The sequence below is a fragment of the Adiantum capillus-veneris genome, chromosome 30 (assembly GCF_014529385.1).
Source record: "Adiantum capillus-veneris isolate H3 chromosome 30, ASM1452938v2, whole genome shotgun sequence".
Lineage (NCBI taxonomy): Eukaryota > Viridiplantae > Streptophyta > Polypodiopsida > Polypodiales > Pteridaceae > Adiantum > Adiantum capillus-veneris.
Genome location: NC_140960.1, coordinates 92,149,049 through 92,163,607, shown reverse-complemented (window position 1 = coordinate 92,163,607; position 14,559 = coordinate 92,149,049). Strand labels below are relative to the sequence as shown.

Genomic DNA, 14,559 nt, shown 5'->3' with positions numbered 1-14,559 from the left:
TCAAGTAGAGCCTTACTTGTGGTGGATAGAATCGATCAGAAGCAACTTTCTGTGTTGATACTTGTTTTACTTTTTATTTTGCGTTTGTTGTGATTTTTGGCCAACTTTTAAAGTGAGTTATTGCTACAAAGGGCAGGGAACGTGGTTATCGAAGGCCAAGATACCCAGAGATCAGATACATCCTATAGAATATGAAGACAACACAAATGTTGTTGCAAGAAAGTATGACCAGTTGATGAGGTTAGTGCAGTATCAATCTTCAGATAAGGTTTTGAAGCCTCTGGTTGTAGTTTATGAGCTGTGTGATATGCTACATAATATGTAGCCATCTGTGGTAACTAGGGTTGGTTCCTGCATCTCCTCTTCACAGTATGTCTTCGTGCAGGGGTCTGGTCGAGAGGGAAGTTCTAAAGCTGGACTCAACAGGAGCTTTTCCTCAGTTTGATCTGGTAACAAGAAAATTGCTTTTTAGTTTTTGAAGCCCAAGAGGAGTGTTTGGAAGGGTAAATATGTGGAATTTAGGCAGTGGTATTATTTATTCTCTGACATTTCGCAGCACGAAAACTTGAAACATGTTATTGAGTGTCAGAAATCATAATGTGGGGTCATTTGTATGTGAGCGCAGTGAAGCTCAGAAATTAGGAATTTTGTTCAGAGTTACACTTTTCAAATTGTCACTTTGCCATCAATGTGTTGATATGTATCGGTTGATGCAGATTTTACTAGGCATTGGGCCAGATGGTCACGTTGCCTCATTGTTTCCAAACAGCCTGGGATTAGCAGACGAAAGAGAATGGGTAGTGCCAGTTCTACATTCCCCAAAGCCTCCACCGAAAAGGATTTCGATGACTCTACCTTGTATAAATGCTGCATCTTATGTAAGTCGTCATGGATCTTCTAGAAACAATGAAAGGGTAGGGTAGACTCGCTTGAAATTCGGCAGTTCTTTCGAATGTTTTTTTGATGTGTATGGTATAGAAAATTTCCTGGAGCTATATGCAACCCATATTTCAGGTCTTGTTGAATCAAGCTTAAGCGAACTTCACTTACATATCTCATTGCTTAGAAGATAGCATGAGAATATAGTCCATGTGCTGCGGACTGAGGGCTAACTTAACCTTAGGAATAAGACTAGCTGAGCTGCTCCTCTGGAAGTTTTACAGCAGCCACCTTGTGCAATTGGGCTGGCCTGTTAGGAGTTTTCCTCCTAGGTGTGCTCTCGTCCAGAGAGCATTGGTGCCCTGCACCTTGTTGGATATCTTCTACAGATTTTCTGGTTTTCTCTTTGTGGCTTCTTCACTGTTATCCTCGTCTCCAGATGTGCATCGTATTTCCTTTAGGTTTATTCTTTTAGATTGCTACTAGACCAGGTCATAGAAACATGGGAATGAGGGAAGGGACCCCCACCACAAGAGGCGTTGTGTCCAGACATGTACAGTTCCAGAGTTATGCTACAATTGAGGATGCACGACATGTTCTATCTATCTTGTGCTGCAGTGTTTGAGTCACTTATGGAGATGGGTCTGAGATGCCTTTGTGGATTGCATGTATGATATTTTGGATTGGATGCACCATGACATGGACATTTTCTCATCAGATTATATGCTTGCCTATCACAGGTTGTAGGATACTGAGCCTTCATGAGATGCGTTGATTATGCTGTTTTGTGGATGTATGCTACTTTGGTTGCATAGCCTTTTACTCATGCTATGGATGGTTATGTTTATGCTTTCTTGCATATCATTAAGCTAATGTATTGACTGGGAACACTATTGGATTACAACCCTCCATAGTGAAGGGCTTTGGCACCTTCTGGGAGCTTGCTATATGAAACTTGCCTCGTAGTTATGGTGTATGCATCTATGTGGGTCCACGATATGTGGCATCTAATCCTTTTTTAAGGTACCACATCAAGAAATGCTAGAGTGTATGCGGATGATTTTGGAGGCACAGCCATGGGGTTTCAAAGTCCCTTGGCTTTTGTGAGCTGCTACTAGAGGCTTTTTACCGCGGATACTTTATATTAGTCAAATAGGTAGCACTAGACATTGTGGTTTTTGCTACATCGCCTAAGGCGGATAGGCTTTTGGCAGATTTGTGTAGGCTTATCACAGCCAGAAGCTTCTTTATCACTTCTTGATTAGAGTATCTTTATCCATTGATGTATCCTATGGTTTGTTTGGGACTTTTACCTATGATCTCATTGTATATCTTTCATGGTTTTTCCCACATCTCTTGTGTATGGACCTACCCTATGGTCTATTTTATGTAATACAAAGGGTTATAAGCCCCACTTTCTTAGATAGATAGATAGATAGATAGATAGAGAGAGAGAGAGAGAGAGAGAGAGAGAGAGAGAGAGAGAGAGAGAGAGAGAGAGAGAGAGAGCTTTGACATTTCGGACTTCTACCCTTGGTTAGTTCTTGCTTCATGGCAGCCACCACACCTGCACCGGGCGTCAGGATGACTGCACAGGCACCCTTCACCTGGACATATGACTCGACTAGAGAGGACCTAGCCAGTATCAAGGCGGCCACTAGACATTACTTGGGCCGGACACTGGTTGGGCGCATGGTGGCCCTCTCCCCGTTTATGCGGTAGAGTTCGAGAATGGCTCCGGTTTGCCCTTGGTGGCTTCGAAGGCAGCATCTTGGAGCTCATCATGCTGGGCCATGGCATCGTTCAAGTGCAGCTTTCAGACGACCGATTCGCTCGATCTCTCTCTACATGTTCTCCTATTGTTGCACGGGCCTGGTTGCTGGTTTTAGAGCGCTGGACAACAGACTTCGATGTTGAGGAGTTTGATCGCCAGCAGGGGATCCCTCGTTTTCCGGTTACTCTCTCTTTTCCATCGCTCGTGGTCCATCCTTCAGGTTGTGTTACTAGCGTAGCTGCTAGGTGGGGCTTGGTCGTACCAGGTTCACTAGCTACAAAGATTGGCACACCATGGATACAAGTCTATGCACGTGGAGACGCCCATCACAGAGCAGGTCCATCTACAAAGGTTTGTAAATAATGTAGACCAAACGCGCGGAACTCTCCAAGGCAATTAGGAAAAGAGATTGTATTATGTGTGGCCAACGCGTCTCGACCTGTATTAGGTCTCATCAAGGAAATTGATACAACCTCTCTTTATGCTCATTGTCACAAACGGGAGCGCATAGCAATATAGAATATACTCGGATAAATAAAATTTATCTCTTAATACTGAAGCCAGAGGATGTATAGAGAGAAATAGAGGATATATATATATATATATATATATGAGAGAGAGAGAGAGAGAGAGAGAGAGAGAGAGAGAGAGAGAGAGAGAGAGAGAGAGAGAGAGAAGATCGACACAGTACTGGGACTAGAAGATGGGCTGGTCCCCCCTCGTAATAGTATCTTTATTACTGAGGAGAAGTCTTTACAAGCACTTGAACCGAACGTATTACCACGTTTGTTCTAGAATAAGACTTGATGGTTCCCGGAAGCCTCAGCTTCCTATTCCTAGGGCAAAACCCTATTCCAAGGAACTTCCGTTCCTTATTCCAAATCCTTGGGAACCAAGGTTCTCGCCTCTAGATCTCACCTTCCAGACTCGGGGCATGACATCCCTGCAACTCTTTTCCGCCTCTGTTTCCAGAGTCCTCTTCCCGCAGAACAACTTTGCTTTCCCGGACGCGAAGTCCTTCCTTGAGAATCTCAACTTCCGGATCCCCAACTCAAGAGTCTACCACTCTCGGATTCGTGGATCTACGTCCCAAACTCGGGTACAAAACCCTTGGGCTGATCTGGCTCTAGTTCCTTAGAGCGCTTTCTCTTGCAGAGGCTCATGCCTTCCTCTGCTCCTACTCCCTCACTGAGAGGAAGTACACCTGCAAACAAATACTTAGAGATCATAACATGAAAATTGTTACCTTCAAAGTCTCGATGCTCGAAACGCAACTTGGTTCTCGAAAAACAACGCCCCGGAAGAGGTCTCTACATAATCCTACACACAAAAGAGTGTGTTCTTAGGTTCCTTCTCGTAAATCAGCCCCATCTACGATGTTTATGGGCTGAAAACAGCGAAAAACAGCAACTTGTCGCAATGGAAACTCTTGCTGTAGGCACTTCTTTGTGATGGAATTCGCGCACTGGGTCTTGGTGACATCTGGTACATGCGGGGCAGCAGCCATGAGCATCACCGGTGGCTTCAACTTCATGGCTGAAATCTGCAGCAGCCTCCCCTTCTTACTTGTGCAGGCCTCCCTCTTTGAGTGAGGGCATGTGATGCTTTTATAGCTCCTGGCCATGGCACGAATAGCTCAGCGCAGGTTGCTTGCGTAGAGATCGCGGCCGTCTTTTTTTTTTCCCCCTTTTGCGCTATTCTACCAGAAAGAGAGAGAGAGAGAGAAAACATTGGCTGATCTTTTGTCTTATTCATCAGATGGCTGCCCAATTATTAAGCGGGCGGCCGGCGTATTTTAAAAATAGTCTGGATCTACCCAAAAACTCAATAAAACCTTATAAGTTAAAAACAATGCTTTCATACCACTTCCGAGGCGTCCTGGATGCAATCACATGCATAGTTGCAATGCAGACATAGAATTCCTCGCAGGAAAGCATCTGCTTTCTCGAAAAGCAATCCCGCTTTCTCAGAAAGCATCTGTTTTTTCCTCAAAGTTTCCTTTGAACCCATCTTCATTCAAGTGCTTGCTTTTCCTTGTGCACAATTCTAACACAATTCGGAATTTCCTCCTGTCTATGGATATCCCCTTTTCGATGCACCCGTCACCCACCTTGTGACGCATCAAGACTACCCATCACCTAGTCCTTTCCTACCGAACTTACGGTACAATCTCCTTCGCGATGCTCTATGTCACCCATCCTATGACGCATCAGAGATGTCCGTTCCGTGATGGTCGGATACCTCTTTCCGATGCTCCCTGTCACCATCCGATGTGACGCATCAGGATTTCAGAAGTACCCGTTCCGGGTGGCCTTACAGATATTCCCGTACTCAGTGCTCCCGTCATTACTTTGAATGACGCACTAGGAGCACTCTGTACTCGAATGTCTCCAGTGAGAAAAACCCTCTCACTTAAAATTCCAATAATTCATTTAGAATTATTTTTCCTTGATGTTCCAAGTGAGAAAACCCTCTCACTTATAAATCCAACTATTAATTTAGAATTATTATTGTGTCAGATATAGCCAATTTAGCAACATCCCTCTCACTTATAAACAATTGTCCTCAACTGTAGAGATCCAACTAACTGCCGGGGAGAAACCGGGAAGATTCCAAATCTTGCTCAATGGTGAGTTGAGCTAGTCCTTTCTCAAAAGAGCTTAAAAATTAAATTAAACAATACTTACCTTACCGGTTCATGTCCTTTCTCTAGTACCTCGAGGATATCCTCCACCATATATCAAAATCATGAGCCACGTAAGAACTCATTATTCACGTCTTTCCAAGAATCTGTTAACTCAATTCCACCTTATCAATCTCGAGAAGAATAATCCTTCTAGAAATCAAACTAGGTCTCTGTCCTTGCGCATAACCTTGCGCTATTAGTCTTGAGGATATTAAACCTCTTGTGTCCTCCCGCATAGGGCATGTCGAGAGCATTAAGCTCATGTGAATCTTCGTGTGGCATACAAAGTGTGCCATCTTACCAAAGTAAGTTCTTATTTCGGGCCTTTGCTTTGGGTAGGCCAATTATTTTGATCCGAAGATCCCTTGTGCATTGCCGCACGTCTTTCCGCTTTTTTCCCCTCCAGATCCAAAGTTTTTTTATCCAAGAGTCTGTTAACTGGATGCTGTCTTCTTAAATTTGAGAAGAATAATCTTCCTAGAAATCAATTTAGGTATTTATCCTTGCGCATAATCCTGCGCTATTAGTCCAGAGGGTATTAAACCTCTTGTGTCCTCCCACATAGGGAATGCCCAAGTCATAGAGCATTAAGCTCGATGTCTTTCTTTCACAAAGAGAGTTTGCGATCATATTAAAAAAGGTTCTTGTTCCGCCGGGCCGTCGCTCAACGAAGGCGGACGGTTCCAATCCAAAGATTCCTTGTGCACGGCGGCACTTCCTTCCAATCTTTTCCTCCTACGAGTTATTACCACCAACAGTGTTTTCTTGACGTCCATTAGCGTCTCTTCCTTACGGAGGCCATAAAAAAAAACGTTTCACCTTGCAAGCATCTAGGATTGCTCGCAAAATCTTAGGCAGATAAAATTATAGCCATAGCATTTTCAGATGTATGTTCAAACCCGGTTCACTATAGAGCGAACCCTCTTTGATTCTCAGGGATGTTCTCCCATATGTAATTCTTATCATTTTGAAACGGTTGGCAAATTATTCTCTTACAACATAATAGTTCGAATTTATTCCAGGACCGTGTAAATGCTACTTGACCTGCTCATGGAGAAACATATACCGCAACCAAACGTTGTTACTGTAATGGTAAAAGCACATAGCGTACTCAATGATCATCAAAAAACCTCTTCTCTGTAGAGAAACTCAAATTCCTTCTACCGAACACATCTCAAATAGAGATTCTCGTGTCGGAATATCCTTGCGCGCAAAAAGGTGCTCAAGAGAGTATAACAAACTCCCGTATAGTTCCTGAAAAGGAAGTTGGTTTATCTCATTCCGTTCACCTTGGCATAGGTTTGCATCTTCGTGTGTTATCCATGTACCCAAAGGTGTACATAATTCTTAAGTTGTGTTAGAGTTTTGGTGAACCTGGAAAATTACCTTCCCTTCGTAAGATCCTTAGAGCGAAGACGCTCAACTTGGCGATCCCTTGGCTTGATCTTAGAGCAAAACCTGCTCATCAAATAATCTAGAATTTCAATCCTTGGATTCCTCAAGCATAGGCTGTAGTCGTCACTTGTTCCTTCCCTCGTAAAGAGAGTGTTTATTCACTTGTGCAAAAAGCACTACCATATCTTCCCTTATCGGGTAAGGGGTGTAGTCTCATAGGGTACTCAAGCTTTATAAAAGCTTTTCTTTTCTTGAAAACTCGGAATGGTCCCTTCATAATGTCCTACCCCCAATAGTAGGTAATCTGTTGGGAAACTATCGGATACTAGATCAATCAGTAACCTTTCGGATGGTTGAGCAAACCAATTCATCGCATAAAGCAACGTTTCAACTTGATCCTACTCTCATAAACACTCGAGAGTGATTGTCCTGGTTAGACACATGAATATCTCGTGCATAAAAGCAATACGCAGTTTATGAGTTCCTCAAAGATTTATGTTAGGTGCAGCGGAATGAATGTTTGCGCTTTGCTCAAGATGAGTGCTCCGAACTGTGCTCAAGGTTCCTTTTGTTCTTATGAAAGGGAGAGCCTTCCGTTCTTAATGCCTTCCGTTCTTAATGAGAGAATGCTATGATCATGCTGTGTGCAACCAGAGGATATGCATCTACACTAAGTGTCTGGGCATGCACGGTCTACGAATAGACTCACAAAAGTGCTAGATCACTTCTAATCTAGACTGACTGGACTGATTGAACCCTGATCATGCTGTAGCTTGTCCACAGACACACAGGGTTGGATGTGTCACGTGACATCCCCTCTTTTTCAAAGTGAGTTACTAGTACTGAACTGTATGGCGTCGAGGGAGATCGCCAATAGCATCCGGAATCCTGGAAGGGACTCTTTACCGGCCCACTCTGATGTGTGGGTCGTGCGGTACTTGAACTTCATAAAGGTCTACAACGCTTGCTTATTTGGGCCGCGCCGAAAGCGACACACAGTCTTCTGTGGCTCCTTCGATGCTTCAACTTTGTCGATAGTCATGCTTCTTCCTTCTTCAAGAATCTCCGAGGCTGAAGATTCCTGAAACCACCTCCAACAAAACATGAACATATCCATTCCATGTAAAGTGAGTGGAAAAGCTCTTGTCTTCTCTAAAGACTGTGCATGCAATGTAATGAACATAGAGACGGAGTGCCAAACCGTTCATCAAACACATGCAAACAATGAGATCGAATCTTTCTCTTCTGATCTAAAGCAATCAACTGTGGCAATTCACAAGGGAAATGCCCATGCTTGGTGCTCATACTTTCATGTGCTCTTTCTACGAATGTGTCATGCCAAGGAAGAGACATGGAATGTAACTTCCGTAAATGCATACTTTTCAGCTTTTTATGAAAAATCCACGTACATTTGTGCTCATTCATGAGTGAAACGTGCTCAACGTCCAATATGTCATGCCTAGGAAAAGAGATCACATATAGACGCTGACGAAAATACAAGAAACGATCACGAATGAAATACTCGAACAATGCGTGCTGACGAATCATTCGAACACATAGTACTTCCTGTAAGGGTTCATTGGACTTAGGCTCGAGAGCCAAGATCAGTTCTTCCTGAATGATCAAATCGTCCTGTGAGGGTTCTTTGGACCTCGACTCGAAAGCCAAGATCGGTTCTTCGTGATTGATCGAATCTACAACGAGGTTAGCTTCGCTAGAAAAAGCATCCACTAACACATCATCCTTGTGAGAAATCACATCATCTTCATGCAACTCATCATGCTTGTGAGAAATCACATCTTGATCATGCAAATCATCATGCTCATCATTATCATTCAAATCATCATGCTTATCATCATCATTCAAATCATCATACTCATCATTATCATTCAATTCATCATGCTTCTCATAATCATGCAAATTCTGTGTGTCATGCTGGGGAGAAGAAGAGACTGAGAGAGTCTCCTTTTCCCAAATCTCTTCCATTTGTGCTTGTACTTGAGAAAAGAGTCGCAAGAATTCTTTCATGTGTCGGTCGCTCTTTTCTTTGATGTCTTTGTTCTTGCGATCAAATTTTGCTTGTCTTGCTTTATTCTCGAGATTAAATTTGACTTGACTTTCTTTTTCTTCCAAGTCGTACTGACGCTCTATGGCTTCACGATCTATGGCTGCCCTTCTTTCTTCGTGGTCTAACTTCATGTCCATAAACAACTGCGGCAACTCCTTCATAGGAGTTAGTGCAATCCTTGTCATAGATGGGGAAGGGGGAGGGTCGGAAAAACCTCCTGGTGGGGAAAATTCTTCTTCGCCTCTCTCATGCTCATCACCTCCAAGCGAAGTATCCATTCCGCTTCGAGTGATGACCATCCACTGAAGTCGTGGGTTCTTGTGGTCTTGGGTTCTTAAGTTTACGAGGAACTTGGGTTCTTGGGGGTCTTGGTTCTTGGGGTTCTTGAGTGCTTGAGGTTCTTGCGAGTCTTGAGGTTCTTCTTTCGTTTGCAATCTGTGTTTGAGAAGGATCTTCTCTTCACCCGAGTTCTATTCCTTTCCGCGGGCGCACCCCTTGACGGCCTTGCGCTCACACCAAGGTTGCTTTTTCCCACCTCACGTCGATTGGCCGGCCGCTAAGTGCACGGTCCGCTTTCAATGAGTGAAAAGAGACACAAGGGGAGGTTGGACAAGCTCTTCTTTCTTGGGATTCCTGTCACTCTTCAAAAACACGATTAGGAATCGACACGCCCAAGCGAACTTGGGTTCGTGCGATCGCAATAAGCAAATTTTTTTTTTTGTGGTTCTTGTGGTTCTTTCCTTGAGTGATATAGAACACTGCCAAAGCTCTGATATCAATGTTAGGTGCAGCGGAATGAATGTTTGCGCTTTGCTCAAGATGACTGCTCCGAACTGTGCTCAAGGTTCCTTTTGTTCTTATGGAAGGGAGAGCCTTCTGAGAGAATGCTATGATCATGCTGTGTGCAACCAGAGGATATGCATCTACACTAAGTGTCTGGGCATGCACGGTCTACGAATAGACTCACAAAAGTGCCAGATCACTTCTAATCTAGACTGACTGGACTGACTGAACCCTGATGATGTTGTAGCTTGTCCACGGACACATAGGGTTGGATGTGTCACGTGACAATTTAACTTTGATCAAAGACCTGCCCTCTCACTTAAAGTTTGAGGGTCTTCTATTCAAAAACTCAGGAGTTAGATTGAATTTCCTTACTCCAAACTTTCTCCAGATAGCAATGTATCCGTCGAGGAGAGATAACAAAAATTGGATGTTTTTGTGTTCAATGGTTCCCATCTCACTACGGGGATTAGATTCTATGTACACGGAGGTGTGTACACTTGCTCCACCATTCGTTGCAAAGTATCTTGCGGATGCGTCTACAAAATTCGGACAAAAGTCCTTAGTTGAATTTCTTCATTTTTCCTTCCTCAGAGAGGATCAAGAGTGGAGCTACCTTGGCAAGAGTGAACCACTACTTGCTTTGACTCGCTCGTGTTCCTATTGGGCAAACCAATCCCAATCTTCTTGGGTGCCTTCCTCAAAGCGTAGAGGGAAAAAATTTGTCAAAAAATTCAGCCTTGAATTGAATCCAAGTCTTGTTGTCATTTTTTTGCAGAGCTTTGGTATACCACCAAGTACTTGCAATCCCCTTGAGGTGTTTGGTCACATGCCTCACCTTCGACGCTTTTTAGAAATTGCCGTTTGCAAAAGCAACTTTAAACTGTCGAATGAAAGCGGTAGCTTTCAGAACATCTTCCGTTCTGTCAAAAGTATCAAACTTGACCGGAGTGTTTTGAGGTCTAAAGACCTTCTTCATATCCTTATGGAATGACGGGATTTCTTAGCAATGGTTCTGGATTGATATTCATGAATGGATTGTGAAGGATCTTGAGCATTCCGCTCCTTGGATTCTTTAGGCTCTTGAGCATCATGCTCTTGTCGCCTGCTCAGAGGATCCCAAATCTTGTGTCGACTTTTGCAAAGAGAAAATTTTTTCAACTCTGCGAGCTTTTCCTGCAGGGCTTAGGATTCCGCATGCTTACTTCTCTCTTGGCTTGTCATGGCTCTTCCCGTATCTTCCCAGAGTCGTCCTCCTTCACAGAGAAAGAGAGGGGACCATGCTCTGATACCACTGTCACAAACGGGAGCGCATAGCAATATAGTATATACTCGGATAAATAGAATTTATCTCTTAATACCGAAGCCAGAGGATATATATATATATATATATATATATATATATATATATATATATATATATATATATATACATATATATATATATATATATATATATATATAGAGAGAGAGAGAGAGAGAGAGAGAGAGAGAGAGAGAGAGAGAGAGAGAGAGAGAGTACTGGGACCAGAAGATGGTGGGCTGGTCAACTCGTAATAGTATCTTTATTACTGAGGAGAAGTCTGTACAAGCACTTGAACCGAACGTATTACCACGCTCGTTCTAGAATAAGACTTGATGGTTCCTTGAGTCGGCTTTTGTTGTGGAATACGAGTGGATGAGTAGAACCAATTGATAGACAACAATAATGGCTTAGATTCGGACTTGATGACCATTGGTAAGAAGCAAGTTGTGTCCTACAGGGCTCACTATACGACAAAGGGCGGACTAATAAAGGGGATAACTAAATCAAGCAAATGATTGCAGCTTAATCATTATGCTTAAGTTGTACTCCTTAACTTAATTTGGTAGTTTATTTGTAGATTGCCATTCATTCTAGTAATATCGCCGTCCATTTAATCTTTAGACCGGGCACCCATCTTACTTCGAATCAAGCGTAATCAATTTTCTCTTATTTCTTGTAGAACCTGAGAGAGAGAGAGAGAGAGAGAGAGAGAGAGAGAGAGAGAGAGAGAGAGAGAGAGAGAGAGAGAGAGAGAGAGAGAGAGAGAGAGAGAGAGAGAGAGACGTGTTGTCATAGTTGGAGGGTTGGGTTGTCGATCACAGAACTTGGTGTAAAACATATATGAGGAGGAAAACGTTGGGATAAAAAATTATCTTTGTGCTACAGAAGGTTATGCAAAGGAGAACATTGATCTACAATATATAAGATGCATTGCCAAACAAGGGCATACATAGATTGACATCAACCACCTAGAAATAAAGTACATGTAGAGTGCATCGAGTATTGTAGTACATAAGTTGAATTGTTCAACTTTGAGAAAAGAAGTACTTACGGTCTATTTGATATATAGATATGATGATCGAGATTAAGCATATACTACTGAGGAAAATATGTAGCTAAACTAAACTTAAGGAAGCATTGACAAACTCAAAATATACAAAAAGCATCAACAGACTATTAAAGTTAAACTGCACTACCGACCTGATAATCGTATATGGGTGTCATCCAATTGTGCAAGCCGGAGGACAATGTTTGAGTCAAGCTACATAAAAGCAATGTGAATTAGTTGTACATTTCGTCTTGCAATGAGATGTCATAGAGTGAAACTGCTAAATATACAATGCACGTCATGCAAAAGTGCTATACAAAAGTATGGTGGAGAGTTGGCACTGTGGTCCCTTCAAAAATAGTAAAAAACGGAGGCCGTGCCCTGGCTCGTAGCATTTATGTGTTGCGCCAAGCAAATGCATAGACATGGGATATTGGATACAGATAACAGACCTTGCAATGTTGTCGAGATGGAGTCGTGCTTGTGCAATCAAAACATCCACTGTTGTGAATCTATATGCTCTTTGTCATAAAACATGCATTAAGACAAATACAAGAGATAGATTTAACTTAAAAAGAAATAAAGGTAACTTTATATTCTACGTTATAGACAGTGCGGGGTTTATTGTAGTGATGAGTAACGAGTTCTCACTTCATAAGCTCCAGCGCAATCACTACAGTAGAACGGCTCAATTAATATCAACTTTGTATTCTAAGAGCACCATTAAAGTTTCTCTCTGATGCATCCATGAAGTTCTCATCTGGGAGGGCATGTGCCAAGGTATACACTTTTATGCTTTTCTAAGAGCACCATCAAAGTTAGCATGCATATCCCACAAAGAATTGCCAAGCACAACATGTTACTCTAAGGGCCCTTGCAAGGTTGGTCCGTACGTACGTACGTCCTGGATTCGTACGATACGTTCGTACAGTATGGATCTGTACTGTATGGATTCAATTTGAATCCGTACAAGTTCTTTTTTGGTTTTTTTGGGGTGGTGGTGGTGGTTCTCCTTCCTCTTAAGTTCCATTGCTATTATTGACATGTGGTATTGTGTCCCAAGTTCATATCATGGACCGTGGTGTTGGGTTAAAGGCCCAAATGGCCCCCTTTGTGTATATTTTTAAAGGTTATTAACCTTTGGCCAAGTTTACATTGAACTTGGCTACTAACTTTAAAATTGGTCCTATACTTTATAATAAAGGGAAGAGATGAGAAAACAACTCACTCTAATCTTCCCCTTTGAAAATCGTGCGCTCTCTCTCTCTCTCTCTCTCTCTCTCTCTCTCTCTCTCTCTCTCTCTCTCTCTCTTCTTCGTTCCCTAGTGTTCCTTGCTCTGCAAGCCTTCGCCCCACTCCAAAGCTCAAGCCCTCCACTTCTTCGCGTGCTCTATCACTTGCACACACCGCCACGTGCTCATCAACTGGTATCAGAGCCTGGTTAGGGTTTGCTCCCAAACCTGCAAACGCTGATTTTCAGCCAAGGAGGTCAACTTTCACGCGAGATTTTGCAATTTCATCGCCAAAGGACTCGTCCCGGATACTAGAGGGCTCCCGGCAAGTCAAATTGACCTAAAACAGGCTGAAATTAGGTTAAATCCAGCAAATTACAGGTTATGACAGCAAAATACAGGTTTTGCAAATCATGTATTAAGGTGTGGGAACATCTTTGCTAAGTCCCGCTACCCGAAAACAAAGAAATTGCCGAAAAACAGGTCCCAAAACAGGTGTTTTCAGCAAATTTCAGATTTACGCAGGTTTTTGCAAGTGTTTTTATGATGCATCTACATTAGGGAAAGTGCATATTGATGCAATCTACGCACATTTGACAAGTTTTGGCTATGTATGACCATTTGTGGCTCATTTTGTGCAATTTGATGCTACAAATCGGGGCTTTTGCTCATACATGCTTCTAAAGGCTGTACATTAGCCTTATGTATGTTCTGTGAGGCTAAAAACAACTAAAATTGTTGTTTTTGAGCACAAATTTGCTCGCTGAAATTTCTTGCACATAAATTTCAGAAATTGTTTTTTTTTGCCTAAATCGACCTATTTTGCCCCAAATTGCTTCTGTGATCATTTGGAGCTGTAGTGCACACCTCTGTGAGACTATACTCCGGTTTTTGTGCATTTTGCCCAAAAATTCAGCGTATTAGCCCTCTTATTCGTGCAACTATGGCCTCATCTTCTTCGGATGTGAAGAATCTCTTCGAGATTAGAAGGCTCGATGGAACAGGTTTCGACCTTTGGAAAGACAGGATCCAGGGAATCCTATTTCCTAAGGATTGTGAAGGGGCACTTGAATAGGTAAAGCCACAAAATATGACGGATGAAGCATGGGTTAGCCTGAACAGGAATGCTGTTACATACATTAAAATGGCCATGACCGATGAAACAGTCATTGATGTGAAAGGTCTCACAAGTGCTTTTGATATATGGGAGAAGTTAGAGGGAATGTATGAGAATACAACGCCTGTCACCCAAGTGCATTTGATGCGAAAACTTGTTGGCATACAACTAGATGAGTCCAAGAGAGCCGCAGAGCACTTGTCGTTGTTCGCAGGTACTTTGTCGCAGTTACAGGATTCAGGCTTGTCTCCTTTTGATGATAAGCTGAAAG

At 42.6% G+C, this 14,559-nt stretch overlaps 1 protein-coding gene across 2 annotated transcripts in view; it reads left to right on the top strand.

The window, feature by feature from the left end:
• The window catches only part of LOC147418401 (putative 6-phosphogluconolactonase 4), a 71,780-nt gene that overhangs the window by 13,972 nt on the left and 43,249 nt on the right, over positions 1 to 14,559 (top strand). For both annotated transcript variants that reach the window (XM_086506840.1, XM_086506839.1), the window contains exons 4-6: positions 137 to 240; positions 386 to 449; positions 717 to 878. In XM_086506840.1, the coding sequence (XP_086362966.1) occupies positions 137 to 240; positions 386 to 449; positions 717 to 878 (330 nt within the window). The remainder of the gene's footprint in view (positions 1 to 136; positions 241 to 385; positions 450 to 716; positions 879 to 14,559) is intronic.